This window comes from Xyrauchen texanus, chromosome 11, assembly GCF_025860055.1.
Source record: "Xyrauchen texanus isolate HMW12.3.18 chromosome 11, RBS_HiC_50CHRs, whole genome shotgun sequence".
Lineage (NCBI taxonomy): Eukaryota > Metazoa > Chordata > Actinopteri > Cypriniformes > Catostomidae > Xyrauchen > Xyrauchen texanus.
Genome location: NC_068286.1, coordinates 5002975 through 5030848, shown reverse-complemented (window position 1 = coordinate 5030848; position 27874 = coordinate 5002975). Strand labels below are relative to the sequence as shown.

Sequence of the window (27874 nt, the reverse complement as noted above, 5' to 3'; positions counted from 1 at the left end):
TGAGGAATTTTGTAACATAAAAAAGGGATATTATTTGCTCTCTTTCTCTCACATTGTTTCTCTTTGGCACTCGTGTTGTGCATTTAAACACTATATCTGCTGCCTTATCTCTACTCTGCTTCCTGTTGCCGCTCATGGACCTTCCTTCTCCATTCTCTTATTTGGAACTGATCCGGAAGTTGAGCGCATGTCAATCTCAATGCTGTATTGATTGTGAAGTATTTACACTTTCAGTCACAGCTTTGTCAATCCGACATTACAGTCTTGGAGAACTGTAAGAATATACTGTTTAGTGAAATCAACCCATTCTATTCTATTCTATTCCATTGTATTCTGATCTATTCTGATCTGTTCTGTTCTGTTCTATTCTGATCTATTCCATCCTTTTCTTCTATAGCGTAATATTTTAGTCCACTTGTCTTATGTTATTAGACTTCCTGGAATGTATAGTTTAGTGAAATTAACCTATTATATTCTATATATTCCATTCTTATTTATTCTATTCTAATTATACTATTCTTCTTTAACAAAATATTTTAGTTCAATTTACTTATTTTGTTAGATTTCCTAGAATATATAGTTCAGTGAATTATTGTTCTATTGTATTCTGTTCTATTCTGTTCTATTCTGTTCTGATCTGTTCTAATCTGATCTATTTTATTCTATTCTGTTCTAATCTGATCTATTCTGTTCTGTTCTAATCTGATCTATTTTATTCTGTTCTATTCTGTTCTGTTCTAATCTGATCTATTTTATTCTATTCTGTTCTGTTCTAATCTGATCTATTTTATTCTATTCTGTTCTATTCTGTTCTATTCTGTTCTGATCTATTCTGTTCTGTTCTAATCTGATCTATTTTATTCTGTTCTATTCTGTTCTGTTCTAATCTGATCTATTTTATTCTAGTCTGTTCTGTTCTAATCTGATCTATTTTATTCTATTCTGTTCTATTCTGTTCTGATCTATTCTGTTCTGTTCTAATCTGATCTATTTTATTCTGTTCTGTTCTATTCTGATCTATTCCATCCTTTTCTTCTATAACGTAATATTTTAGTCCACTTGTCTTATGTTATTAGACTTCCTGGAATGTATAGTTTAGTGAAATTAACCTATTATATTCTATATATTCCATTCTTTTTTATTCTATTCTGATTATACTATTCTTCTTTAACAAAATATTTTAGTTCAATTTACTTATTTTGTTAGATTTCCTAGAATATATAGTTCAGTGAATTATTGTTCTATTGTATTCTGTTCTATTCTATTCTGATCTATTCTGTTCTATTCTGATCTATTTTATTCTATTCTGTTCTGATCTATTCTGTTCTGTTCTAATCTGATCTATTTTATTCTATTCTGTTCTATTCTGTTCTGTTCTAATCTGATCTATTTTATTCTATTCTGTTCTAATCTGATCTATTTTATTCTGTGCTATTCTGTTCTGTTCTAATCTGATCTATTTTATTCTGTTCTATTCTGTTCTGATCTATTCTGTTCTGTTCTAATCTGATCTATTTTATTATATTCTGTTCTATTCTGTTCTGATCTATTCTGTTCTAATCTGATCTATTTTATTATATTCTGTTCTATTCTGTTCTGTTCTAATCTGATCTATTTTATTCTATTCTGTTCTATTCTGTTCGGTTCTAATCTGATCTATTGTATTCTGTTCTATTCTGTTCTGTTCTAATCTGATCTATTTTATTCTGTTCTATTCTGTTCTAATCTGATCTATTTTATTATATTCTGTTCTATTCTGTTCTATTCTGTTCTGTTCTAATCTGATCTATTTTATTCTGTTCTGTTCTATTCTGATCTATTCCATCCTTTTCTTCTATAACGTAATATTTTAGTCCACTTGTCTTATGTTGTTAGACTTCCTGGAATGTATAGTTTAGTGAAATTAACCTATTATATTCTATATATTCCATTCTTTTTTATTCTATTCTGATTATACTATTCTTCTTTAACAAAATATTTTAGTTCAATTTACTTATTTTGTTAGATTTCCTAGAATATATAGTTCAGTGAATTATTGTTCTATTGTATTCTGTTCTATTGTATTCTGTTCTATTCTGATCTATTTGATTCTATTCTGTTCTGATCTATTCTGTTCTGTTCTAATCTGATCTATTTTATTCTATTCTGTTCTATTCTGTTCTGTTCTAATCTGATCTATTTTATTCTATTCTGTTCTAAACTGATCTATTGTATTCTGTTCTGTTCTATTCTGTTCTGTTCTAATCTGATCTATTTTATTCTATTATGTTCTATTATGATCTATTCTGTTCTGTTCTAATCTGATCTATTTTATTCTATTCTGTTCTATTCTGTTCTGTTCTATTATGATCTATTCTGATCTATTCTAATCTTCTTTAACAGAATATTTTAGTTCACTTCACTTATTTTTTTTTTTAGACTTCCTGGAATGTATAGTTTAGTGAAATCAATCTGTTCTATTATATTCTGTTCTATTCTATTCTGTTCTGTTATATTCTATTCTGTTCTATTCTGTTCTGTTCTATTCTGTTCTATTCTATTCTGTTCTATTCTGTTCTGTTCTATTCTGTTCTTGTCTGTTCTATTCTGTTCTATTCTATTCTGTTCTATTCTGTTCTTTTCTGTTATATTCTATTCTGTTCTGTTCTGTTATATTCTATTCTGTTCTTTTCTGTTATATTCTATTCTGTTCTGTTCTGTTATATTCTATTCTGTTCTATTCTGTTCTTTTCTGTTATATTCTGTTCTGTTCTTTTATATTCTGTTCTATTCTGTTCTGTTCTGTTATATTCTATTCTGTTCTATTCTGTTCTATTCTATTCTGTTCTGTTCTATTCTGATCTATTCTAATCTTCTTTAACAGAATATTTTAGTTCACTTCACTTATTTTTTTTTAGACTTCCTGGAATGTATAGTTTAGTGAAATCAATCTGTTCTATTATATTCTGTTCTATTCTATTCTATTCTGTTCTGTTATATTCTATTCTGTTCTATTCTGTTCTGTTCTATTCTGTTCTTGTCTGTTCTATTCTGTTCTATTCTATTCTGTTCTTTTCTGTTATATTCTATTCTGTTCTGTTCTGTTATATTCTATTCTGTTCTATTCTGTTCTTTTCTGTTATATTCTGTTCTGTTCTTTTATATTCTGTTCTGTTCTATTCTGTTCTGTTCTGTTATATTCTATTCTGTTCTATTCTATTCTGTTCTATTCTGATCTATTCTAATCTTCTTTAACAGAATATTTTAGTTCACTTCACTTATTTTTTTTAGACTTCCTGGAATGTATAGTTTAGTGAAATCAATCTATTCTATTATATTCTGTTCTATTCTATTCTGTTCTGTTATATTCTATTTTGTTCTATTCTGTTCTTTTCTGTTCTATTCTGTTCTATTCTGTTCTATTTTATTCTGTTCTTTTCTGTTATATTCTATTATGTTCTGTTCTGTTATATTCTATTCTGTTCTATTCTGTTCTTTTCTGTTATATTCTGTTCTGTTCTTTTATATTCTGTTCTGTTCTATTCTGTTCTGTTATATTCTATTCTGTTCTATTCTGTTCTGTTCTATTCTGTTCTATTCTGATCTATTCTAATGTTCTTTAACAAAATATTTTAGTTCACTTTACTTATTTTTTTAGACTTCCTGGAATGTATAGTTTAGTGAAATCAATCTGTTCTATTCTATTCTGTTCTCTTCTATTCTGTTCTATTCTGATCTATTCTGATCTATTCTAATCTTCTTTAACAAAATATTTTAGTTCACTTGACGTATTTTTTTAGACTTCCTGGAATGTACAGTTTAGTGAAATCAGTCTGTTCTATTCTATTCTGTTCTGTTCTGTTATATTCTGTTCTTTTCTGTTCTGTTCTTTTATATTCTATTCTGTTCTGTTCTGTTCTATTCTGTTCTATTCTGATCTATTCTAATCTTCTTTAACAAAATATTTTAGTTCACTTGACTTATTTTTTTAGACTTCCTGGAATGTATAGTTTAGTGAAATCAATCTGTTCTCTTCTATTCTGTTCTATTCTGTTCTGTTCTGTTCTGTTCTATTCTGTTCTTCCATGACATCATATTTTAGTTCACTTGTCTTGTTTTGTTAGACTTCCTAGAATGTATAGTTTAGTGAAATCTATATATTCTTTTCTATTCTTCAGTGGCATCATATTTTAGTTCACTTATCTAATTTTGTTAGACTGAATATATAGTTAATATATAGAATATATATAGTTTAGTTTAATCAACCTATGCTGCTGTTCCCAGAAGCATTGCAAGCTTAAGCTGATTGTAGAGACCATTGGCACTAATGTTTCTATGATCTTCTTAGGCTTACAATGCTAATGGGAAACACAGCCCTGTTGCATTAACACATTTAGACATGTGCTGTATGAAAGACAGAGTTAACACATTTGCCCTGTGTGGGGGACGAACTTTGGAGTCCCCCGCATCCCCCATGTATTCTACCCCCACGCTTCCAAGAATATACAGAATAGTTTAGTGAAATCAACATATTCTATTCTATTCTATTCTATTCTATTCTATTCTATTCTATTCTATTATTCTCTGATCTATTCTGTTTTCATATTGTGTAATATTTTAGGCAATTTAGTCAAAACTGAGCAATCTAATACAACACACTTCCATGCTGGGTATGGATGACATCTCTCTGGATTTCACCCAAATTCAGCTTCATCCAATCAACACGAGTCCACAAGTGCCACACCACATCCCGGTGATGCATGCTGGGTAATATTCGGAAAAAGAACAGGATACATACACTCAAACACACACACACACACACAGAGATCTATCCGGCTGTGTGTGTCATTATATACTGTGTGTGTGTGTAAGAGTGACTGATGCTCATGAGGATCACGCTTTATGTTCTCGTGAAGATGGGACACATCATTCCAGACTCGTGAGGTATGATGACTGACAGCTGCGCGAGAGCCAGCCGTTAGCATACACACTAATGCTAATGCTAATGTTAGCTCGCTAGCATCGCCCGTGTAAACCAATGGGTTCTGATGCTTCAGTGAGCTAGCATGCTATCTCACCAGGTTTATTCCTCTAAATCATTTGAATACGCAGTGAGAGAGCATTTGTGGCAGTTTGTATTTATTATTCTGACAGAAACACTTTATTTCGACAGTATAAAATATTGTATCTAATCCTGTCAGGTGTAATTGTACTGCTAATGATCAGGCTAACTGATAACTGTAATGTAAACATCACCAGGAACTATTGGATTCTGTCCTAAAGATTGAATGTCAGTAATTCGGTGTAATCTCGATTTAAACTCGGATGGGAATAGTTTAGAGAGAAGTTACCTCTGCTGCAGGTATAGGTATCTACAGTGGATAGTTTTATCAGTTTATGAGGTGTCGGCCTGTTGTTTCTTGACAGCTGTGATATTATTGTCAGTTAATGGGGTAGATTTCACGATTTTACATAAAAGTGTGTATTTTATATCAATTAATATAGTCTCATACTGAAGGAGTAACAAAAGTGCACAAACACGCTAAAGAGATTAAATGACTTTGATAAAAACAAAAGTAATACAAATATAATTTACGATATTTGTATCTGATCTGTAGTACATCAGTATCCTCAGGAACATATAGTAGCACTTTGTCAATCTGATCAAATTTATCAAGCAATTCCTGTGAACTTCACATTATAATCTATCAGATTTGTAATCTGTCTGCATAAAACCAGGGGTTAAATGATTCGTACTGTTTAAAAATGTTTTGTATTTTGTGAACCCATCTAATAGTCTCTTATATTTCATTATAATGCCTTTCTCTCAGATTTACTGCTGTGGTTGTATTCTGTGTTTAAAGTCAATATTTGGTCTTGGTCTCTGAATTGGTGTGAATGTTTTCGCACTTATAAACCTTCTGATCTAGGGTTGTCAATTGAGCAGAGAAACAAAGTTATACATTTACTTTAAATATTTTCAAAATTTGAATAATCTGATTTTAAAGACCGCTGATTCTTAAACTGAAGTTGTATCCTTTGTCCAAAAGAGGGCGCAATAAATGCATAGACCATTCTTCAGCATTATTTTATTGCAAAGAACATTCCTGGGTGTTAAAATAAACATTTCATTTTCAACTAATGTGCATAACATAAATGGGCGCATTAATATTTTATTTTATAATAATATTTGACAAAAATAATTTCTCCCAACTCAACTGATTATTCAAATTTTTTAGAGTAAGTGCAACAAATAAGTAACACAAAATGACAATGAAATAAAATTTTTGGCCTTTCAAAAATATTCAGTGACCATAATACTCTTCTTTTCCATAATGGCCATGAGCCGTTCATCCATGGAGTCTGTCCGTTTCGTGATCTGTTCACAATCAACTTACGCTGAAGCAGCAACCACAGCCTCCCAAATACTGTTCGAAAAAATCTCACGTTTGAGAAGGGCCCACAAGTTCTCAGTAGGACGTAAGTCAGGTGAGAAAGGGGCCAAGTCAATATATGGGCAACTTTGAAGCTGTTTCTGGCTAACCAAGCAGTGGAGTACTTGGATGCATGTGATGGATTGTCCCGCATAAAGATGATGGACTTCTTGAATGCTGAGGACTTCTTCCTGGACCACTGCTTGAAGAAAGTACTTTCCAGAAACTGGCAGTAGTTTTGGGAGTTGAGTTTCAGTCCATTCAAGCATATTGAGACACTACTTTCTGTTAAACTGTATTTGTTGCGCTGTCTAGCCCCTTTTTTAGCGCAAGAATGTGATCATCAGTTCTTGGCACACATCGAAAATCTTAATACACAATTTTTGCATTCTAATGTGCTTTTGTTTCTTAAATTCAGCAAATATTCAAATTTCTATTTGACAGCCCTATTCTGATCTATTCTATCCCATTCTATTGTATTTGGATATATCCTATACTGATAGTTTCTATCCTTTTCTTCTATAGCGTAATAGTTTACTTGTCTTATTTTGTTAAACTTATAGAATATATAGTTTAGTGAAATCAACATATTTTGTTATTTTCTGAGCTATTTAATCCTTCCATGGTGTAATATTTACATCACTTATCTTATTTTGTTAGACTTGTGCAAAACTGACCAATCTAAAACAGCACACTTCCATGCTGGGTTTGGTTGACATATCTCATATTGTGGTTTGGTAACACTCCTCCCTTTTTAAAAGCAGCACCATGATTATTGTTCGCACCGCCTTTGAGCAAACAACATACATAGGCGAAGTTCACAGCAGGATACAATGGACCATTTAAAAGCCTTCGTAAATAATTCTATTGAAAGACCAAATTCCAGCCTGAATCTGTGGCTTGTTTGGTTTATTCTCATTGTTGACTGACTGTCAGTTCGGGACTGATGTAGTTTCCTTTTGCCCCACCTAAGCGAGACACTACTTCTCCCATTAGCACTTAATAAGTGTCCGATTTGAAGACAATTTGTCTTTTTTACCCTTGCGGATTTAATTTGAGCTAACAAACAAGGGCCTGTTTCTCTAAATAGGCCCCTGAGCACTGTAGTATTCAGATGTGCCAACCGTGAGGGATTGCTTAGTTAGTCATTGCATTGTAATGGTAGCAGAACGTGTTTAACTTCTGTTATCAATGCTTTGAATTAACAAATCCTATTAATGTGAAGGTAAAGACGTTTATTCAATGCTGTGGAAATTTGAAGGAGGCCATATAGCTGGTTGTATACGTAGATGTTTATATTTTCTGCGATTGCCTGTGCAAACACCGCTAATTAGATGTAGGGTGATAGCTTGTGTAGTAAAACGAGGATTAAACTAGTTAAAAGCGAGTGTGATTGAGAATGCAGCAGGACTTCCTGCTGTTCTAACTGGTGTGTTTAGAAGATGCAACATTACAGAAATAGCTGTCTTCCTTTTGCTCCTCAAGCTGTGGCCTTCTGTATGGAAATGAGATGAGTAAAATCAGTATCAGTAATAATTTCCATAAGATTTCATGCAATAAATCTGATTACAGTATTGGACTAATGCTTAGGACATCCTGACGCTGTAATTCTATTAAAGGGTAACTAAACCCCTGCTCAGAGTCTGACTCCACCCACTAGCAATATTTGAAAAATGCTAGAAAAGTGGGCAGACCCCAGCGGGGAAACCGAGGGCGGGGCTGAGCGGGGGGGCGTGCACCTGAGACACGTAGTGACGGATTAATTGACAGCTGCTGTCAGACTCTATGTTATTATTATTCCTCACACGGTCGCAAGACGACATGTACATGAATCTGGCATGGTGAGCTGGAACCTGCTTACGTCAGCTGTCACCGCTTACGTCACGAAGTACCGCAAACAGCCAATAGGAAAATTCAACTGCAGTAGCCACCGTTCAACCTGAAGAGGGCAGCACTCAGACGTTTTTACACCATATATTGTAGAATTAAAACACTTTATACACAAATGTCAAAACAATTACTTGAATCAATGACCAGTACTAATAAAGCCCCATTCTTACAGATCATTAACTAAAAAAAGTTGGTTTAGGGTTTAGTTACCCTTTAAGAGTTATCAAGCAGTCTTATCATGTTACATGTATGCATTTCATTTGCCGGAAAAACTCACAAGCAATAACACATTTTGTTGTAAACATCTATCCAATGTCTTATTTTAAAATATTAGAGTACAAGTTTTTATCTGTAAAGTTAAAATAAGAGGATGTAAAGGCATTTATATGGTCTCTGAATAAATTGGTCTCCATTTATGGTACTAAATTAATATTCAAGTATTTAATTATTCAATAACACCTTGATTTGACTGTGCTAAAAGCATATCACATAGCAGTTGTAGTGTGCATGCATTGAATGCATCCGTATGGGTCAAAAGAGTACACTTAGAAAGGCTGAACGCTTGATCGTGTGTGAGAACCCAGTTTTGCTTTGCTAATCAGTGTTCCCTTTCGCAGGTGTGAGTTCTTGGCTGTGTGTTTCTACTCAAGGCCCCATGGAGCCTGACGTGATACACATGTACTCCTCCTCTCCACCCCCAATGGAGGACAGCGTCGAAGATGACGATGATGAATTCAGTGATTTTACTGGCGTCCCGAACAGCGTCAGCTTCACTGAATTTGATACGCCCACCTCATTCAACCAATCTCAGGCTTTGAACGCCACCTCGCCACCGGAATTATTGAGTAATGGTAGAATTGTGGGATTGACTCAACCTGCAGGGTCTACGAAGTCGAACGCCGTGGCTCCTGTTAGTGGCCAGAGCTGCACGCCCAATGGTCGAACAGTTAGTGTAGAGGAATTGAAAAAGTTCACAGACCATCAACAAGTTCATATCAACTCCCTTGAGTTTGCAGAGTGTTCTCGGACTGATAACAATGCCATTGACTGCAATGGTGCCGTTGAAGTACTCACAAATGGGTTTGTGACATTAGACGGAGGAGGAACTCCTCCTACACCCCACAAAAACATAGAAACTGAGCTCACAGTAGACCCCTGTCTTGATGACAGTCCAGACATTGATGATGACTTTGCAGATTTTTCTGCTTTCTCAAATGCTGATCTCAACCAGACTTCCGATGGAAATACAGACCGGGAACCTTTGAATCAAGGGTACAGACCAGCAGAGGATGATGTTGATGAGCAACACAATGTTGAAGAACAACAAGCTAGTTTGGAAGATGGTAGTAGGGACTCAAAAGTCACAGGGTTGGACATACCTGGATTCCCATCAGAGAACAATGAAGGTCTCAGCAATGGGTATTTGGGATTCCATGCAGGGAGAGATCTAGAAACCGATAATGCACATCAGGACTCTAATACTACTGAGGTGGTTAGCACAGCGCAACTGCTGACTCTTAACAGGGTTGGTCAGAATGATATCGATGAGGAGGGTATAGTGGACAACGGGGTGTCACCCGACTCTAATTGTGAAAGATGTAGTGGAGAACATTCAGATGAGAAAGGATCCGGGCGAACTGAAACGGAGACGGAAACAGAGACCTCTTTCGGTCGGCTGCTATCGACAGATGCGCTAGAAGAATTTGGGGACTTCAGCACGACAGGATCCGTTCCTTCTCCGCCGCTTCAGGAGGAGACGGCAACTCCAGCCGACCACAGTCAGCTTGCCGAGGATGACGATGAAGATTTTGGAGAATTTGGTGACTTCGGAGATGCTAGCTCATTTGGTACAACTGGATTTGCTGATTTTGACCAGCAGGGGGCCAAAACACAGGTTGCTCTGCCTGAATCGCCCCCATTCCCCCTGAGGTAACCCAAGATGAAGAATTTGGTGATAGTGACACATCAAGAGAACCTAGTAAAACAGGGTCAGTGGGTGGGGAAGGACCAACGTTTGCAGACTTTCCTGGCAGTGACAGTTTCGCAGATTTCGGCTCAGCGCAGGTTGTTGATGCAGATGATAACGGAGGATGGCAGGCCTTCTCTGAGCCGGATCAAAGCCAGGATGGAGGGGACTCCTGGGCAAAGTTCGGTCAGGAACACGCAGCATGTACCGAAAAGATTGGAGATGACTGGCATGAAAGCCAGACGGATGCGGCGCCACCTACTAGCAGTGCAGGGGAGCGTAAAAGTAGCTCAACGGTACGTCTAGTTACCTTTGAAGCCTGATCTACTTCAAAACATTTATTTCAATGGTTTGTCTTTACTGTTTTTCACCCTACCCCATTCTGTTCCAACTTTTGTTGTTCTAAATGGTGGATGGTATTCAAAACAGGAAGAGATGTCAACAGGAAATTTGATCAGACTCAGGAATGTACCTGGACCAGACAGTCCACCACACGACGGATTTAGAAGAAACAGACCCTTTCAAATGTCTCTATTTCATTAATACATCTATAGAATTATCCATCAAGTTGAAGCAAAACCTGTCACAAACATGTATTGATGATCTCAGTGTACATGTAACTGATAGCCAATACATGATTTGAATTATTTTTTCCTTCTCTTCTCTCTTTTACTTGTCATCCCCAAAGGCCGCACTGCTGAGCCGTTTGGAGAAGATTTTCCAGGCCACTTTTCAGCTGGTTGTTGCTCCTCAGGTGGAGGATGAGGTGCATATGCTCAACACCTTCCTCAAACCTCCAGACAGATCAGAACAAGAAGAGGATGGTAGAGAGACAGCCAGTGGGTGAGGAGCTAAAAAATGATTCCCTGTTCCATCCAGTGTTTGCAAAAATGTTCATGTTTAAGGTGCTATGAACATTCACGCTCAATGTCTCCACCTGGGGGTTTTGTAGGGCACTGCGGGACGTTTGGCAACAGTTGCAGGACATTAACAATGCCTATGGTCTCCGGTACCAGTGGGGCGGCTCTCATACCAATAAAGCACTGCTCTGCTCTTTGGGCATTGACACAAGAAATATAGTGAGTTGATTTAATGAGTGCAAATGTTTTTATAAATATTATAATAATTAGGCTATGTAATGATGTCAACGGTTACAAATTACAGTAAATGGTTTGTCATTGTCGTTTTCCCTAAATATGTGGCTTTTCTGAATATTTTTTTCCCTCTCTCTCTCTCTCTCTCTCCAGTTGTTCACGGGTCATAAAAAGCAGCCGTTGATTGTGCCAGTGTACGCTGCCAGTCTGGTGAGTGACGCCAGCTACAAGGGAAATGTGTATGTGTAAATGAGGGATGAAGATTTATTTTTAACATAATATTATGGTACTTTTAGGCACACAGAACCGAGTTCATGTATTTAGTCTAGCATCTGTCTTTGTCTGTCTGCAGGGGATGCTGGAACCCACTAAAGAGCCAGTGAAGCCCGTCTCAGCAGCTGAGATGATCGCCTCAATAGCACAATCTCCTTCTATTGCCACAGAGTTAAACACCTGTCCACCTGACACCACCCAGGTGAGTGACTTTAAATTTAACATCAAATTCAGATTGACCCCTTTTACATATTTTAAGAATTCCAAGTGCCAACAGGAATTGAGTTCAGCCATATAGTTCTGGAATTAAAAACCCCATTCATGTGCACCATGTGCAAATTTATTTTCACAATAACTTATAAACTTTTCAAGACAGACCTACCGTGAGTATTGAGGTTGTTAATCGATGGTACATGCATCTGTTGAAGCCATAAATCCACTTTATACACTGCCCAGGATTCAGCAGAGGAAGATCCACCAGAGATTTGTGGCCAAGAAAGTGTGCCAAAACGAGCTCGACAGCAACTGCCCACTTTAAAGGAATATTTTGGGTTCAATACAAGTTAAGCTCAATCGACAGCATTTGAGGCATAATATTGATTACTGCAAAATAATAATTTAGACTTGCCCCTCCTTTATTTAAAAAAAAAAGAAGCAAAAATTTAGGTTACAGTGAGGCACTTAAAATGGAAGTGAATGGGGGCCAATCCGTAAACGTTAAAAACACACCATTTCAAAAGTATAACCACAAGACAAACAATAAACACTGGTGGCCAAAAGTTTGGAATAATGGACAGATTTTGCTCTTATGGAAAGAAATTCATACTTTTAATCACCAAAGTGGCGTCAACTGATCACAATGTATAATCAGGACATTAATAACTAACTTATTAACAAAAAGCTAGTTTAATGACATTAAAATATTCATAAATTACTATTACAATGTTCAGAACTTCTTAAACTACTTAGAAGATTTCTCATAAAATAATCCTCCATGTGCAGCAATGACAGCTTTGCAGCTGCTTGTTATTCTAGCGGTCAGTTTGTCCAGATACTCAGGTGAACTTTCACCCCACACTTCCTGCAGCACTTGACCTTTCACCCCACACTTCCTGTAGCACTTGACCTTTCACCCCACACTTCCTGCAGCACTTGATCTTTCACCCCACACTTCCTGCAGCACTTGACCTTTCACCCCACACTTCCTGTAGCACTTGACCTTTCACCCCACACTTCCTGTAGCACTTGATCTTTCACCCCACACTTCCTGTAGCACTTGACCTTTCACCCCACACTTCCTGTAGCACTTGCCATAGATGTGACTGTCCTGTCGGGCACTTCTCACCCTTACAGTCTAGCTGATCCCACAAAAGCTCAATGGGGTTCAGATCCGTAACACTCTTTTCCAATTATCTGTTGTGCAATGTCTGTGTTTCTTTGCCCACTCAAACCTTTTCTTTTTGTTTTTCTGTTCAAAAGTGTCTTTTTCTTTGCAGTTCTTCCCATAAGTCCTCCTGAGTCTTCTCTTTACTGTTGTACATGAAACTGGTGTTGAGCGGGTAGAATTCAATGAAGCTGTCAGCGGAGGACATGTGAGGCGTCTATTTCTCAAACTAGAGACTCTGATGTACTTATCCTCTTGTTTAGTTGCACATCTGGTCTTCCACATCTCTTTCTGTCCTTGTTAGAGACAGTTGTGCTTTATCTTTGAAGACTGTAGTGACACCTTTGTATGAAATCTTCAGTTTATTCAAGCATTTTATCACCTTCATTCCTCAAAACAATGATTGACTGACGAGTTTCTAGAGAAATCTGTTTATTTTTTGCCATTTTTGACCTAATATTGACCTTAAGACATGCCAGTCTATTGCATACTGTGGCAACTTAAACACAATGTTCAGCTTCATTTAATGAACCAAATATCTTTCAACTGTGTTTGATATATTGGCAAGTGATTTTCTAGCACCATATGAGCAATTTAGCATCAGTAATGTCCCGACTATACTTAGTGATCAGTTGAGTTTAAGTACCAATTTCCTTCCGAATCAGCAAAATCTGAACATTATTCCAGACTTCTGGCTGCTAGTGTACATGTTAACATGATTTTAGTGTGATAAAATCACCTACTAACCTTTTCTGGGTAAAGTTTCAAGACTTAGTTGCCTAAACTTTGTGTAGTCAACAAACCCTAAAACGACTGTAAAATGTATGACTTTAAAGTGCTTTAATAAAATTATAAGCTTCACATTTCTGCCTCCCAAAACCCTCCAATCGGCCTTGTTCTCTTCCATTATAAGTGCCTCACTGTTACCTCGATTTTTACTTTTTCTTTTAAAGTAGGGATAAGTCAAAATAAATGTTTGTGGTAATCAACATTATGCCTCAAATGCTGTCAACTCAGTTTAACTTGTATTGAACCCGGAACATTCCTTTAATGACGCACTGCAATTGAGGCAATCGTGTTGATCTCACCAAAACGAATATTTTGTAACACACAAATATATAGTTTATATACTTATAATCAACAACTATAAATTAATAGTTTATATATTTACACAATTTTTTATTTGATTGCGCCATTCGCAATGCTTCATGGGATTGTAGTTATTCCCTCATGAAAGACGGTAAGTACATATTCTTGTACCTACATGTACATATTTCAAAGGTTTCGCGTTGAAGTGGAAGGCAGCTAAAAAAACTGTTGCGCTCTTTGATGTGTTGTTTGTTTTTGCCGGCAGGAGTCTCTTCCTCCCGTTCAGTTTGACTGGAGCAGCAGTGGCCTTACAAACCCTCTGGACGGTAAGACCGATCTCTCGTTTTCTCCTTTTCTCACTCTAAGGAAGAAACTTTCAATACGTCGTCTTGTCCTCAAGTATCCAGAAATGTGCCTTGTTGCTTCTAACATTTAAAAACCATTTGATTAACAGTAACTTTCTCAATGTTTGTGTGCAAGCTAAAGCATGTGTTTGTTTACTTACCAGAATGCCTTTTGTGAACAGACACACTGAACACAATATTCATATTCTCTTCATCTCTAATAAAGATCTGAGATTCAACATTGCTTTCCTCTTCTGTCTCTTTGTCCGTAACCCTTCTCCCCTCTTTCACCGCCCCTCGTTCTCTTTCTCCTCCGTTCTGAAGCGAGTGGAGGCTCGTCTTTGCTCAACCTCGATTTTTTCGGCCCTGTGGACGAGTCGCCTTCTGGCACCGCCACCTCCATACCAGGTTTGCTGAAACGTTTCCTGTTTAACACCGTGTCTGCTCTCTTTGTTTCTCTTCGCATCTTCAACAGTTCATTAAAATGATAATTTCATGTGGTAACATGGCAATGTATCATAAGAGGGTGTTGGCATAGCCATGATGGTGTTTCTGTGTGTAGGCGTGGACCCAGAGCTGTACGAGTTGACCCAGGCTAAGCTCGACGTCAGCGGAGGCGGCAGTAGAATCGTGGATGCGTTCGCTCGTCTGATGTCGACCGTGGAAAAGACCAGCACCTCCACCAGGTCAGTGAGACTCACTTTCTCACGGTACTGCTGCACGGCCACCAGGGGGAGCCACATCTGTCTGTTCTCTGTTTGAGGACTGCACATTTGGTCGTCCAGCATTTCCGCACATGCATAAAATGTGCTGATCTCTCTCAGCAGAAAGCCGGTGCAGAAACAGGAGAATCTGAGCGAAGAGGCTCGGAGAGTGATCGCAGGGCTGACGGATCTCTCCTTCATGCAGGCCAAAGTCCTGATGTTCCCCTCCACGCTGACTCCTCTGCTCCCCTCGGCCTCGCCCATGGCTGACTGACTCATCCGCTTCACCTCTCTTTCTCTGTGCTCTCTCCAGTTTTCATTACACCGACCGTTTTCATTTTTATTTCGTCCCGTTTCATTTTCTTGTCCGTTTTTAACAGTTTAAGGGTTATCATATGTAAGAGAGAGAAAGAGAGAGTGCAAGAGATATACTGCTAACGATTTGCTTTAGACAAGATGAGAAGGAATGTAGAAAATAATATTTTTATTTGTAGGATGTCAGTAGGAAAAAGTGTTTGTTTATATTAGAGGCAATCTGTATATTATCAGGGATGAGACTTTCTTTTGAGTATTCTTCTACGTTTTGATAAGTTGTGTGTATGAAGGAGAGGCACTTTGTTGCATTATTTTATTTGATGAAACACTGGTTCAAATGTCCTACAATGGCACAAACGATGACGTGAATGATCGGATCGGTATTTAGATGCATAAATGCATTATTATAGCGACTTGAAACAAACCGCCTGCAAAATGTAAATTTGATTTTGTGTTACAAAAGGCCTTAGTTTTTAATCGTTTTTGCTACTCTTACGTTACAATCAATATTAATACATTATTATTACTGATTTAACACATGCTTTGGTGATCATAGGGTACTTTATCTTTTAGTTGTAGTAACTTTACTCACAGGACATTTTCCCACTTCATTAACTGCTATAGAAACACTGGCTTCGCTTGAGTATTAGCTGCTCATATTGTTAGTTCTTCTTTTTGTTGATTTTTAATGGAAGCTAAACCACTGGCTTGGACTGTAATGTAGCAACGGAGAAATCATTTATTTGAATAATTGATTAACTTGAATATATATATATATATATATATATATATGAGAATAAGGGACCAATATCTGCTGTAATGTTTTACATATTTCCCTGTTATCAATGTGCTCTTGTCTGCTTTATTCTCATGATGTATCTTTTTATTTTATCTTATCGACTCTTTTGGGGGATGTTTGCCATTACAGCATTCCTATACACACACAAGATATTTTAGACTATTTTTAAGACTTACGCATTTAAATTTAATAACAAAATTGCATCAAATTGAATTGTGTAACATTTAACAAAATTCTAAATTATTATTTTTTAATTGAATTTTATTTACGCAGATTACGCTGTTCAATTTGGTGGATTTTTGTTCTGAAATTGAATTGCCTAAATTTTTTAAAATAGGCAAAAATATTTTTTTGGGTGTAGATTCAGGAGTGCATGATTGGGAATGTTCGCCAGTGATGTCTGTTTGGAGTTTTCCCATCTTTGTATTATTGTTTTCAGTTCTGTTTAGTTGTATCACTGTTTATTCTGTCTTCTGGAGGATTTTGCACATTGTAAAGATATACGGAAGAACTGCTTACATAGTTAACTGTGGCTTCGGACTGTGTACAGTCAAACTATGGAACATGTAAAAATTGTTATGGGAAAATTCCTATGGAAAAATCTAACAGATGAATGATATCTCTAAAGAGCCCTTTCCGAGGTCAATCGCGCATGCCCGGGTTCTTCTGAAAAAAAACTTCAAGTGTGTAAATTTTCTTTAAGTGTACACAAGAAATTAAAATAATTTAAGAGAAACTTTGCTTTGCTTTTATGTGAGATTATTGTTTCGGTTTCATTCTTTCTGTAACGAATGACGCTGCTTACGGTTTCTGAATGGGTCGATCCAGTCTGGGGGGTTTAAAATTGTGACTTCCAAATTGGCAATGTCATGGAAGTTTTTATAGTTAATATAATTTTGGCTGATTATGCCCTCCTCTAAAATATTGAATCAACTACAAATTACTCTTTGTGAACTTTTGGTGAGTTTATGGCTACACCTGCATTAATCCGGATACATTTGAAAACGGCGTTTTCGTTTCAAAACAACCTTTGAAGGAACGCAATGTGAAGGTTGTACAAAGTGACAATTATTTTTTAACAACACTATCAAAGTGAGTATCGGGTACAACAGAACCGCTATAACACAAGGCCGCCATCTTGATTGTTTTGGTTGGATAGATCACATCATTAAAAACGCGTCATCGTTTTCCAAAGCGTCCGTTTTCACAGTCCTACAACAGGAAAACTGCGTTTTCTAATTTATTCACTTTGGAGTGCATTTTCAAAAAGCTCCGTTTTTGCAGACAAAAACGCCGTCTCAGGCCAAAACGGAAAGAAAAAGATGCGTTACCAAATGAAAACGTATTAGTGGACTAGGCCTGAATCTCCAACACTTATGATGTGTTCCGGTCATTGTGACACGGACAGCTATGATATACTACGAAAATATGTGCAAAACAGTACAAAACATTTCACAAATACTTACAAAGTTGACAAACATATCTAACACAATATCTTGGGATAATATTTGCAATAGGAGAGATTTATTTACAATTTTTGTGGTTTTGACCGGAACACAAAAGCTGTTGAAACCCTGAATGAAAGTCAAGTTCACATCTTTTTACTAGACATATGCATCGGCCACTGCTGCAAACTATTAAACCTCCGTCGAAATTCTGTTTTGAACCTAAAATATGTACTTTAAGGAGATGATTGCCATCAGGAGTTTCTGCCCAACGCGCTTGACTCGTGCAGCGTGAGCAGACATTAAATGGCGCGAATTTCTGAAGCAAGACACTTGGGACTCTTTACCTCAAAATAATACCAAAGACTTTCAAAGAAGTTATTAAACTGATATGAGTAATAACATTAAAGTGGAGCTTATCTATAGTTAAGTCTGAAGAATGGCTGACGGTCTTTGGAGAGCTCCGTTAAACTTAAAACACACAAGTTCACCATCTACCATGAGCTTGCATGGCTGGTGTTTGATTACTTTGAAAACACACAGAAATACGAATCTTTTTATTATTTGTATTTTTTATATTTGAATACTAAAATAAGCAATTAAATTTCCCACAGATTTTTAAATATTACTTTATAACACAAAAAGTGCAATACATTAATTTGTACCTCTGTGCACTCTCAGCTACTGCACCAAAATAAATATGTTCGTAGCAATGGCAACCCTTTTGGCATACATGCCATAATTCAAAAACTACAGTAAAATTAATAAAACCCTTCCATAAAAAGTCAAACCCAGATAGCACATGTACATTTCGGAGATGTCTGATTAATAGCGTTACATCTGGAAAGTATCGTATTATAATTAGCATCTCCTAAACATCTTAAAAAGATCAGAATTACAAAAAATGTCTCGAAGACATCTGCTGAATGTCTTATTCACATCCGAGAGGAAACCTCTTCCAGACTTATTGCAGATGAGCAAACAACTTAAATATATGTCTTCCAGATGTAAACATACGCATCAAATAGACGTCTGGGCGATGCACGTGTGCTATCAGGGATATTACAAAACGTACATATTCCCTCAAATCAAGACCCAACCAAAACTTCCAAGAGATGATCCAGTTCATTAAGGTCCAATTTGAATGTCTGATTTGGCGGAAGAACTGGTTGGCTCATCCCACCGCTACCGAAACCAGTAAGTGTTTTAACAATGTCATCCGTTACCATGGAAACAACTTTTGATGTGCCTGAGGCTGTGCTAAGGGTTGAACTACAAGGTGTATTGTCAAACAGGATGTTGTCTATTTCTGTGAACAGGAAATCATCCAATGTGAAATCGGTGAGAAGTGAGGGGGTGTGGTTAAATACAGACTGGGTGGAGTCCAAGAGAGAGTGGTGGAGCTGAGATAATCCCGAGCCCATATTGCTGTCCATATCGGAGACGTCTGTTTGCCTGGATTCTTCTGAACTTCCCAACCCCACGGTGGCTGAGTTACTAGTAATATCTGGAACATTTCGGCCTAATGAGGTAGGGGAGGCCATTTTTAGGTCCAAAGAAGCAGTTGTCCCCACATTTGGGCACAGATCCTCAATTTCAGCCAACGCTGAGGCGAAGCTGTCCTTAGCAATAGAGGATGCTGTGGTGGGGTGTCTAGAAACAGAAGGAAGTGTATGGAGGGCAACAGATGAGTGGAGAGACAGGAACAGATGTCTATCCTCCTCCAACAATGACACCGGCGTCAAACCTCCCTCGGTGCGAGCTGGAGACTCAACTCCACAACCTGCTGTGCGTTCCCAAGACCCCTTGATGACGCCTAATGGAGACCCAGGGCTGAGGACAGACTGGGGTAGAAGAACCTCCTCCACTCTCAGCTCCTCCTGAATGTGCCGGAGTGTGTTTGTAATCAGGACCCGGCGCGCCAGGCCCGGGTCCGAGTGCGCTGGGCGGCTGTGCAGCTTCAGCAGGGAAAGGTTGAGCACCGTCTGCCTCTGAATCCAATAGCAGTTGGACGACACTTCCTGAGGAGAGCGCATTTTGTTGACGGCATTCTCTTCCTCCTGCTCCAACTTCCGTTTCAGGCCTTTACCCAACATGTGGCATCTGAGAGAGAAGCAAAGTGTACATCAAAAATGTAAATATATTTGCTTGAATATTTTAATATATTTGTATTTAATAACAGTGATAAAATATGCTTGAGAAAAGATATGTAAATTTTTTTGGGGGGTGGGGGGTTTCTCCGTCTTATTCTCCCTCTTATTCTCCCTCTTATGCTCCAATTCCCAATGCGCTATTAAGTCCTCGTGGTGGCGTAGTGACGCCCCTCAATCCAGGTGTCGGAGGACAAATCTCAGTTGCCTCCACATCTGAGACGTCAATCCGCGCATATCATCACGTGTCATGTTGTGCGCGTTACCGTGGAGATGTAGCGCGTGTGGAGGCTTCACGCTACTCTCCGCGCCATCCAAGGAGGTTACCCCATGTGACTACCCATCCTAGCAACCGAGCCAATTTGGTTGCTTAGGAGACCTGGCTGGAGTCACTCAGCACCCCCTGGGATTCAAACTCGTGACTCCAAGGGTGTTTGTCATCGTCTTTACATTATATTTTATATATATATATATATATATGTATTTATTTATTTATTATAAATTGCGCAACATCTGAGAGACAGTAATGAAGAAAAGTGTAAAAACATTTTTTTAATATTTGTGCTCAAATATTTTTATCTTAATATTTCAACTTAACATTGTAATATTTAAAATAATATGAATTCATATATATTAAATCGATTTATTTTGTACTTAAATAATTTTTATAATTTCTATTGTAAAGTATATGTAAATTGTTTTAATATTATGTATTAATATATTTAAATACAATAAAAAATAAAAATGTTATATATATATATATATTTTTTTTATTTTAATATTTGTTTTTTATTTTCAGTATTTTGAATAATTATAGAAATATAATTACAATAATTACAATAATTGTTATTTTTTTGTCAAACATCAATACAGCTTGTTCCTTATTCAAAATAATAACTGTACTTTCCACTTAGTCAACACCCATGACAATCATTCACCTTAGACAACCCATGACACACACATGACATATGACTATTCTCTGATTATTGTAAATCACATAATTTCCTGAAAGTGCATCAAGTTGCATCACTTCCTCCAAACACTGTTTAATAGCTGCAGTTAGTTTATATCGATGGCCAAGGGCATGACACACAATCATGGGAAATTCATGTGAGTAGATAAGAGAGCATTTACAATCAGTCATACCAATATCGAGAATGCACAGTTCTGGAACTTCCCAAAAATACTTTAATATTTATGAAGTCAAACATTCATAAAGAAGCATTTTTAGATTTGATCTGTTACTGTTCTGGCTCGTTTTGAGTTTGTAATATAATGAAGTCTTGTATTGGAATCAATGGAAGACACTGAGCAGGCACAGGGATGAGCCAACAATATGAGTTAAGCTTTCTGTATCCTTGTTTTTCTCCTGTATATGTTAAATGCATGAATATTTACACACATGCATTGAATCAAGTCAACCCTGGTGACATTTAGTCTGCACGCCCACACTATTGACAGCTTAAAGTGAAACCAACTGATTTACAGTAAAACGAAAGCTTCAGTGCTGTACTGCAAACCCAACTCTGATCATTAGAAACGTGATTGTGTTTAATTCTATTGCATGAACGCCCCTTGAACACCTGCACTACAATACATGAATCGAGTTTCACCCCTTCCACTCTGGGCAGTTCTGCATAGCGACATTTAATTATTTTTAACTTTATTTTATTTTACTTAAGAACTTTAAAACTATTTGAGCCGTTTGACAATACAAAAACAATCCACTTTAGATAGAAAACAACACAATAATTTCACATTTAGTTTTCAAGTTCAATGAACATTAATTGAATGAATAGAGTAAAACTCGTGATATACTCACCACATGCAGGTCAAACGAGGACTTTAATCTGCTCGTCGGACTCGTGTGTCGTTCATTATTGATTTCGTGTTTTAAAGCGTTTAAAACACGCTCGTGCTCGTGAAGCCGCCCGTTTCAGTCACCGGACGGACGGATCTATTCCGCCTTCAACAAACCCGCAAGCGGAGTCTTCAAGAGTGACGTCAGCGTCACAGAGTTCTAGTGATTCGCGAGTGAGTCGTTCTATTGAGCCGATTCTTTTGAACCGATTCGCAGTGCGCTTATAAATCACTCGAATGCACGTTTGTAGGAGTAAAGCTGTGGTAGAAACAATATTGTTAACAATATAGCGACGTTTCAGCTTCGTGTAATAATAACGAACGTGCATGATGTATGTTTATGTACAATAGCCTAAAAACAAACCAGTCTGGGAACGGAAGATAAAATCACATTTGTTTTGTCCATAGACGGACTACTATTTAATGCTAACTTGAAAACCTTTAAAGCAGTCCATGTTAGTTTGTATTAATAGTGTTCAATAGCTGAAGTCCCGGTAAAGAACTACACGACCCATGATCTTGAAGAGAAATGCTCGACCAATCAGAAGATCACGACCAACAAAGTGCGCCAAACAAGCTCTTCAGCGACGTCCCGCTCGCAGTCGAGTCAGCCATATCGAGTCACATTTTATATCGGATTATTTTGCAATAAAATTTAGATATATTGTTTCCATACTTACAATTAACCAACTTAAATCAATATTTTTCCATTATTTATAATTCGATTACATCATTCGCAACACTTCATGGGACTGTACATCTACATTTAGTCATTTAAAGATGCACTCAGTAACTTTATGCTCATGTCATCTTGGATTTTCAGTGTCGGGTATGTTACTCTAAAAAAGTAATTAATTACTAACTACTAATTACCTTATCTACTACAGTGTTATTATATTACAGTAATAATTACTCTGTTTGAAATGTAATTGCATTACTTATTATAAATTACTTTCTAAAACCCTGATCAACCTCGACTGGATGAACAATACAAGGATAAACATGAAACTGAATCCAGGGTGTTCTGAGTGACTCCAGCCAGGTCTCCTAAGCAACCAAATTGGCCCGGTTGCTAGGGAGGGTAGAGTCACATGGGGTAACCTCCTCGTGGTGGTGATTAGTGGTTCTCGCTCTCAATGGGGCGTGTGGTGAGTTGTGTGTGGATCGTGGAGAGTAGCATGAGCCTCCACATGCCGTGAGTCTCCGTGGTGTCATGCACAACGAGTCACATGATCAGATGCGCCGATTGACGGTCTCAGAAGCGGAGGTGACTGAGACTCGTCCTCCGCCACCCGGATTGAGGTGAGTAACCGCGCCACCACGAGGACCTACTAAGTAGTGGGAATTGGCCATGCCAAATTTGGAGAAAAGGGGATAAATTAAAACATTAGACATTAAATTTAGATTTTAAATTTAGAATTGTTCCATATTCAGAGTTGTGAGGGTTACTTTTGAAATGTATTCCACTACAGATTACAGATTACATGCTGTTAAATGTAATTTGTAACATATTCCGTTGGATTACTCAAGGTCAGTAATGTAATCTAAATACTTTGGATTACTTCTTCAGCACTGGTAGATTTATTCACTTGTTTTGACTATAAAAACTCAAAATGCACATGTTAAAAATGCATTCTCTGAAAAACGAAATATCTTATGCAGTTTCTAAAACAAGATCAATCAAACTGATCTTGTTTTAAGGATTTTTAGATATTATTACAGGAAATCAATAAAATATTTGCCCTAATATCAAAGATCTTACTAGAAAAATAGAAAATATGATCCAAAGTGAATTTACTTGAAAATAAATATGATGGTGTCTGGTAACATGTGCATGTGAATTAGCATTTTAGCTTAGCATAAAGCTAACAATTTACACAAGGTTTATTTCTATTTCTTCTGCTCCCAACTTACTCCAAACGTACTTCTCTGTCTGCTCGTATGAATGTAACACATCATAAGAAAGTGTCTCACCGCTGTTCAAATGCACTTTAAATCGCATAATTTATATTATAAATGTTTTCATCTGAAAGGACTAAATATTAAATGAAACAAATGACAATAAAATGCAAAGTAATCTCTTCAGTAATCTAAATACTTTTTGGAATGTAACTGTATTCTAATTACTAATTATTTAAGTTGTAAATGTAGTGGAGTACAGTTACTTATATTTAAATATGTAATCCAGTTACATGTATTCTGTTAATCCCAAACCCTGACTATAGTCAATAAAGTATTTAACACAATTACATCAGAAGTAACAGAAGTAACTGTAATCAAATTACTGAAAAATGAAGAGTAATCCCTTACTTTTTTAATGAAAAAGTAATTTAATTACAGTAATTAATTACTTAGTAATGCATAACAATGCACCTAGTGGTGTGGATGCAGTATTAATCAAAATCAAGCTTTCAGTTAGAGATGCCATTGTAGAAATTCACTATTCACAATCAGCCATGATTAATTTAATCCAAGAGTGAAAGTGTCCAATAACAAGACGGTTACTGAAATTGAGTAGTTTTCAGCTGATCATGTGATTCTAAAATGGCAGCCCCCATGAGGGCGCCCCCACCCCATGTAGAATAAAACCGCTTTTATAAGGGCACTGATACGACTAGAGACCTCATCTCATGTGAGTGCTCGTGATTTATTACATATGTTTCAAAATTGCAATTAATTTCTTTCAGAGTCATTTTGTTTTAATGGGGAAAAAATGACCGAATGCACCTTTAACGCTTTTCAAAAGAGACTTATACAATGAAGAACATAAACAATGTGTCATACAAAAGCCAACAATATCCGCACTGCGGTTCTACGCTCATGCCCGTGTGAAAGATGGGGTGTGTGTTAAAATGTTCAGACATATTTTCACATTGTGAGACACACACGCTCCCTGACATATGTTCACCATCGGTCATCTTTTCGCTCCACCTTCACCTTTAGTTCATCGTATCCAGATGGCCTGAACAAGAGCGATGAGATTAAGCAGCTGACGCTTCCACAACACATGCGTGTGCGCATTCATGATGTGATTGTGCTCTTTATTTACGTCTCTTCCACAACATCAAACACACATGAAGAAACTCATATGAGTGTAGTTCTGAACTTGATATTTGGAGGGATTCTTTCAGCACATGCATTTGAATCCAAAAAATGGTTTATAACACTTTAATTAAATCCATTTTCATGAGATTGTCTGTGATTGTATGTAAACAGACTCGCTTTGTCATCCTAAATCATCCATCGCTTTATCTCTCCTGCGCCCCAAACAGCTGCCAGAGATGAGTCCTCCTCTCAAACCCCCATCCTTTGTTTCCCCAAAGCCAAGAAAGAAATAAAGCAGAGTACTCACATACATACACACACGCGCTCCTGCATTGTCCTTGACCCTGACCTTTGACCTCTGACTTCTGTAGGCCTAGCAGAGGACAGCTGTCTCTTTCTGCAGAAGTGTGTAAGCGCACAGATGTCAAACTCTAGCTGAGACTGTTCAGGCATGTAATTGAGTAACTTTGCACACAATTATATTAACTTACATGTATGGACAAAAAAAACCCTTTAATTTAACTTAATTTGTACAAGTTTACATTTCATAAGTCCTATGTGTCTAAATAATTTGGGAGCCACGGTAAACCCTGACAACTAAGTGAAGAACTGGTGAAGAAAGAGAAACAAACTGTGCCCTAAAGACTGAGAGGTATCTAAAGGTGAAGTCCTGAATTTCCCCCCATTCCTCCATTAAGTAGGTCTTTAGCTACGCGGTTGTACGGGTCTTCGTTGCTGTATTTTGCGCTTCATAATGCACCACACATTCTCAATTGGAGATGGGTCAGTCTAGCACCCGCACTCTCTGCTTACATGCATCTAATAGTGTCTGGATGGCAGCATGTGTTGCTCCAAAATGTGTACATATCTTTCTGCATTACTGGTGCCCTCACATATGTGGAAGTTACCCATGCCATGGGCACTGACACACCCCCATAGCACGCCAGACACTGGCTTTTGGACCTGACGTTGGGAACAGCTTGGATGGCCATTTTCCTCTTTGTCCCGGAGAACACAACGTCTGTTCTAAAATAAACTATTTTAAAGGTGGTCTCGTCTGACCACAAAACATGTTTCCAGAGTTCTGCTTTCCATCTCAGATGGGAGCGAGCCCAGAGAAGTCAGCGTTGCTTTGGGACAGTGTTGATGTATGGCTACTCCTTTAAAGGGATGGTTCAGCCAAAAAAGAAAATTCAGTCACGGTTTACTTGAATCTTTGAACTATATTGTGCACTGTAGAGGGTGAAATGCCCAAAATCCCTTCCAATTTATTTTTGGTTAACCTTGTTCTCAAAGACGGGTCTGTTTCTGACCACTTTGGCGCCCTCCTAGTTCAGCAATGCCTAGAAGAGGCGCTGCTCAAAGTGCTGGATTATTTGCTGATTTGCAAATTGGAGAGCCTCGAACCATCCTTGCCCTTGAAGGACTCGGCTATTTTAGAGACTCCTTATATACACGATTGCCTCACCTGTTAAACATCTCAACTCGTCAGATTGTTCTTAGTCATAAATGGCCCGTCTCAGCTTTGTTGGAGCATGTTGCAATCATCTGATTTGAAATGGGTGTATATTTAAAAATTCAGAAGTTGTGTTGTAGTGCTTCTGATATAGCCCTTTTTAATCAGCATTATCCATGTCACAACTTTTGTGCAATTAGGGTTGTACATTATACCTTTTATTGTGATGTTGCAGGTGTCTGATGTTGGATTTGCAGTTAGATTTGGTCTTTTTTGGGCTAATTGTCCATGCCTGAGGCCTCTTGATCTAAATCTAAAAAATAAATAGTATGAAAAATAAAAAGTGAGACAACCGGAGTTGAAAACGTTTATTAATTTGTTACACCTCAGCAGGATCAGATATGTGGTTGATAACATATGCATCGACACTTGCCATCTGCTAGATTGTGTCAAGCCCAACTTTTGGTTAATTTTTAAACATTATTACACATGTTCAATGAGCACACACAATAATTACTCTGGAATCATGGCATACACGTACACATACATGGGGTAATGAACGACTTCTACAGATATGAAAAAAACAAATGACTAAAGTGGCAAATGATCCTCCCAAGCCAGAGTGAGGAAAGCGGATGAATGAGAGGTCACTGTAAGGATGGAGTCCCATAGAGTCTGCTTAAAGAGAGAGAGAGAGAACAAACTGATCTCAAATGTGTTGAGCGGTATGATCTGGAATATATACATGCATCATAAAAACATTCAAAGATAATACCTGCATGACTACATGACTGAACATTTAACTTCTGAACCCAAAAGAGAAACACTGGTTTTTGGACCAAAAGAGAATCCAGTTCCCAGGACTTTTGCCTCAATCCCAAGAGGAGTAACAGATACACCCGTGTCAACACCAAGACCCAACTTAACACCAACTGGGCCGGCTTTGGCTGAAACGCTGCCAACCTCCGCCCGGGCTATCGCTGCAGCCCCCAACGCATTTGCTTCAGCACCAGCCCAGGCGTTGGGACCCTTGGCTTCTGCCTCTAACACACTGAGTTCAGCTCGAGCACGACCCACTCCAGCTTCTGCGTAAGCTCCAGCCTTGGGAATTCTCTTTCCTGGTTTATCTTCAAGACCTTCTGCATATGTTCCAGTTCCAGCATAGCAGCCCTCTTTTTTGGTTTGTCTTGGTCTGTCATATGTGTCAATCATGTTTATTGTGTCAATTATGTCAACATTAGCTGATGCAAGTTGCACACTTGGTGATTTTTTAGGTTCCCTTTGGCACTTCCACGTTTCTTTCTTCAATAATCTCCGATTTATGTCACTTGAAACATTGGGATGTATGGGGCGTCGTCCTCTTTGTTGCCGTTTGGGGTAAATGATATCAGATTTATCTGCAGAAAAGGCAAACACTAAGACATTAGCTTTAATGCAATGCTTTTAGCATGAGAGACCCAGATATCATTTTACATCATGTCACGATTAATGAAATGTAGCTTAAAGGGGCAATTCACCCAAAAATGTAATTTCTCTCTTCATCTACTCACCCTCATGCCACCCCAGATGTGTTTGACTTTCTCTCTTCTGCAGAACTAAAACTGATTTTTAGAAGAATATTTCAGCTCTGCTGGTCCATACAATGCA

The 27874-nt window shown here is 37.5% G+C and overlaps 2 protein-coding genes across 2 annotated transcripts; one reads left to right on the top strand and one right to left on the bottom strand.

Annotated features, from left to right (window-relative positions):
* The first annotated feature begins 4768 nt into the window (after positions 1-4768).
* aftpha (aftiphilin a) lies at positions 4769-17001 on the top strand. The gene is given in 11 exon segments (XM_052137682.1): positions 4769-4923; positions 8921-10221; positions 10224-10565; positions 10958-11112; positions 11222-11348; positions 11517-11573; positions 11716-11838; positions 14375-14435; positions 14778-14861; positions 15016-15139; positions 15278-17001. Coding segments are annotated over 10 exon segments (2490 nt in total). The 5' UTR covers positions 4769-4923; positions 8921-8958; the 3' UTR covers positions 15432-17001.
* An 883-nt stretch (positions 17002-17884) lies between these two features.
* sertad2a (SERTA domain containing 2a) lies at positions 17885-21832 on the bottom strand. The gene is made up of 2 exons (XM_052137683.1): positions 21689-21832; positions 17885-19819 (listed from the first exon to the last, which is right to left on the bottom strand). Exon 2 carries the CDS (start codon positions 19810-19812, stop codon positions 18805-18807), a length of 1008 nt encoding a protein of 335 aa, XP_051993643.1. The 5' UTR covers positions 19813-19819; positions 21689-21832; the 3' UTR covers positions 17885-18804.
* Between the last annotated feature and the right edge of the window lie 6042 nt (positions 21833-27874).

What these genes read in the sequence shown, in the direction of transcription:
- sertad2a (XM_052137683.1), bottom strand. Translation starts at nt 19,812, where the DNA reads ATGTTGGGTAAAGGCCTGAAACGGAAGTTGGAGCAGGAGGAAGAGAAT.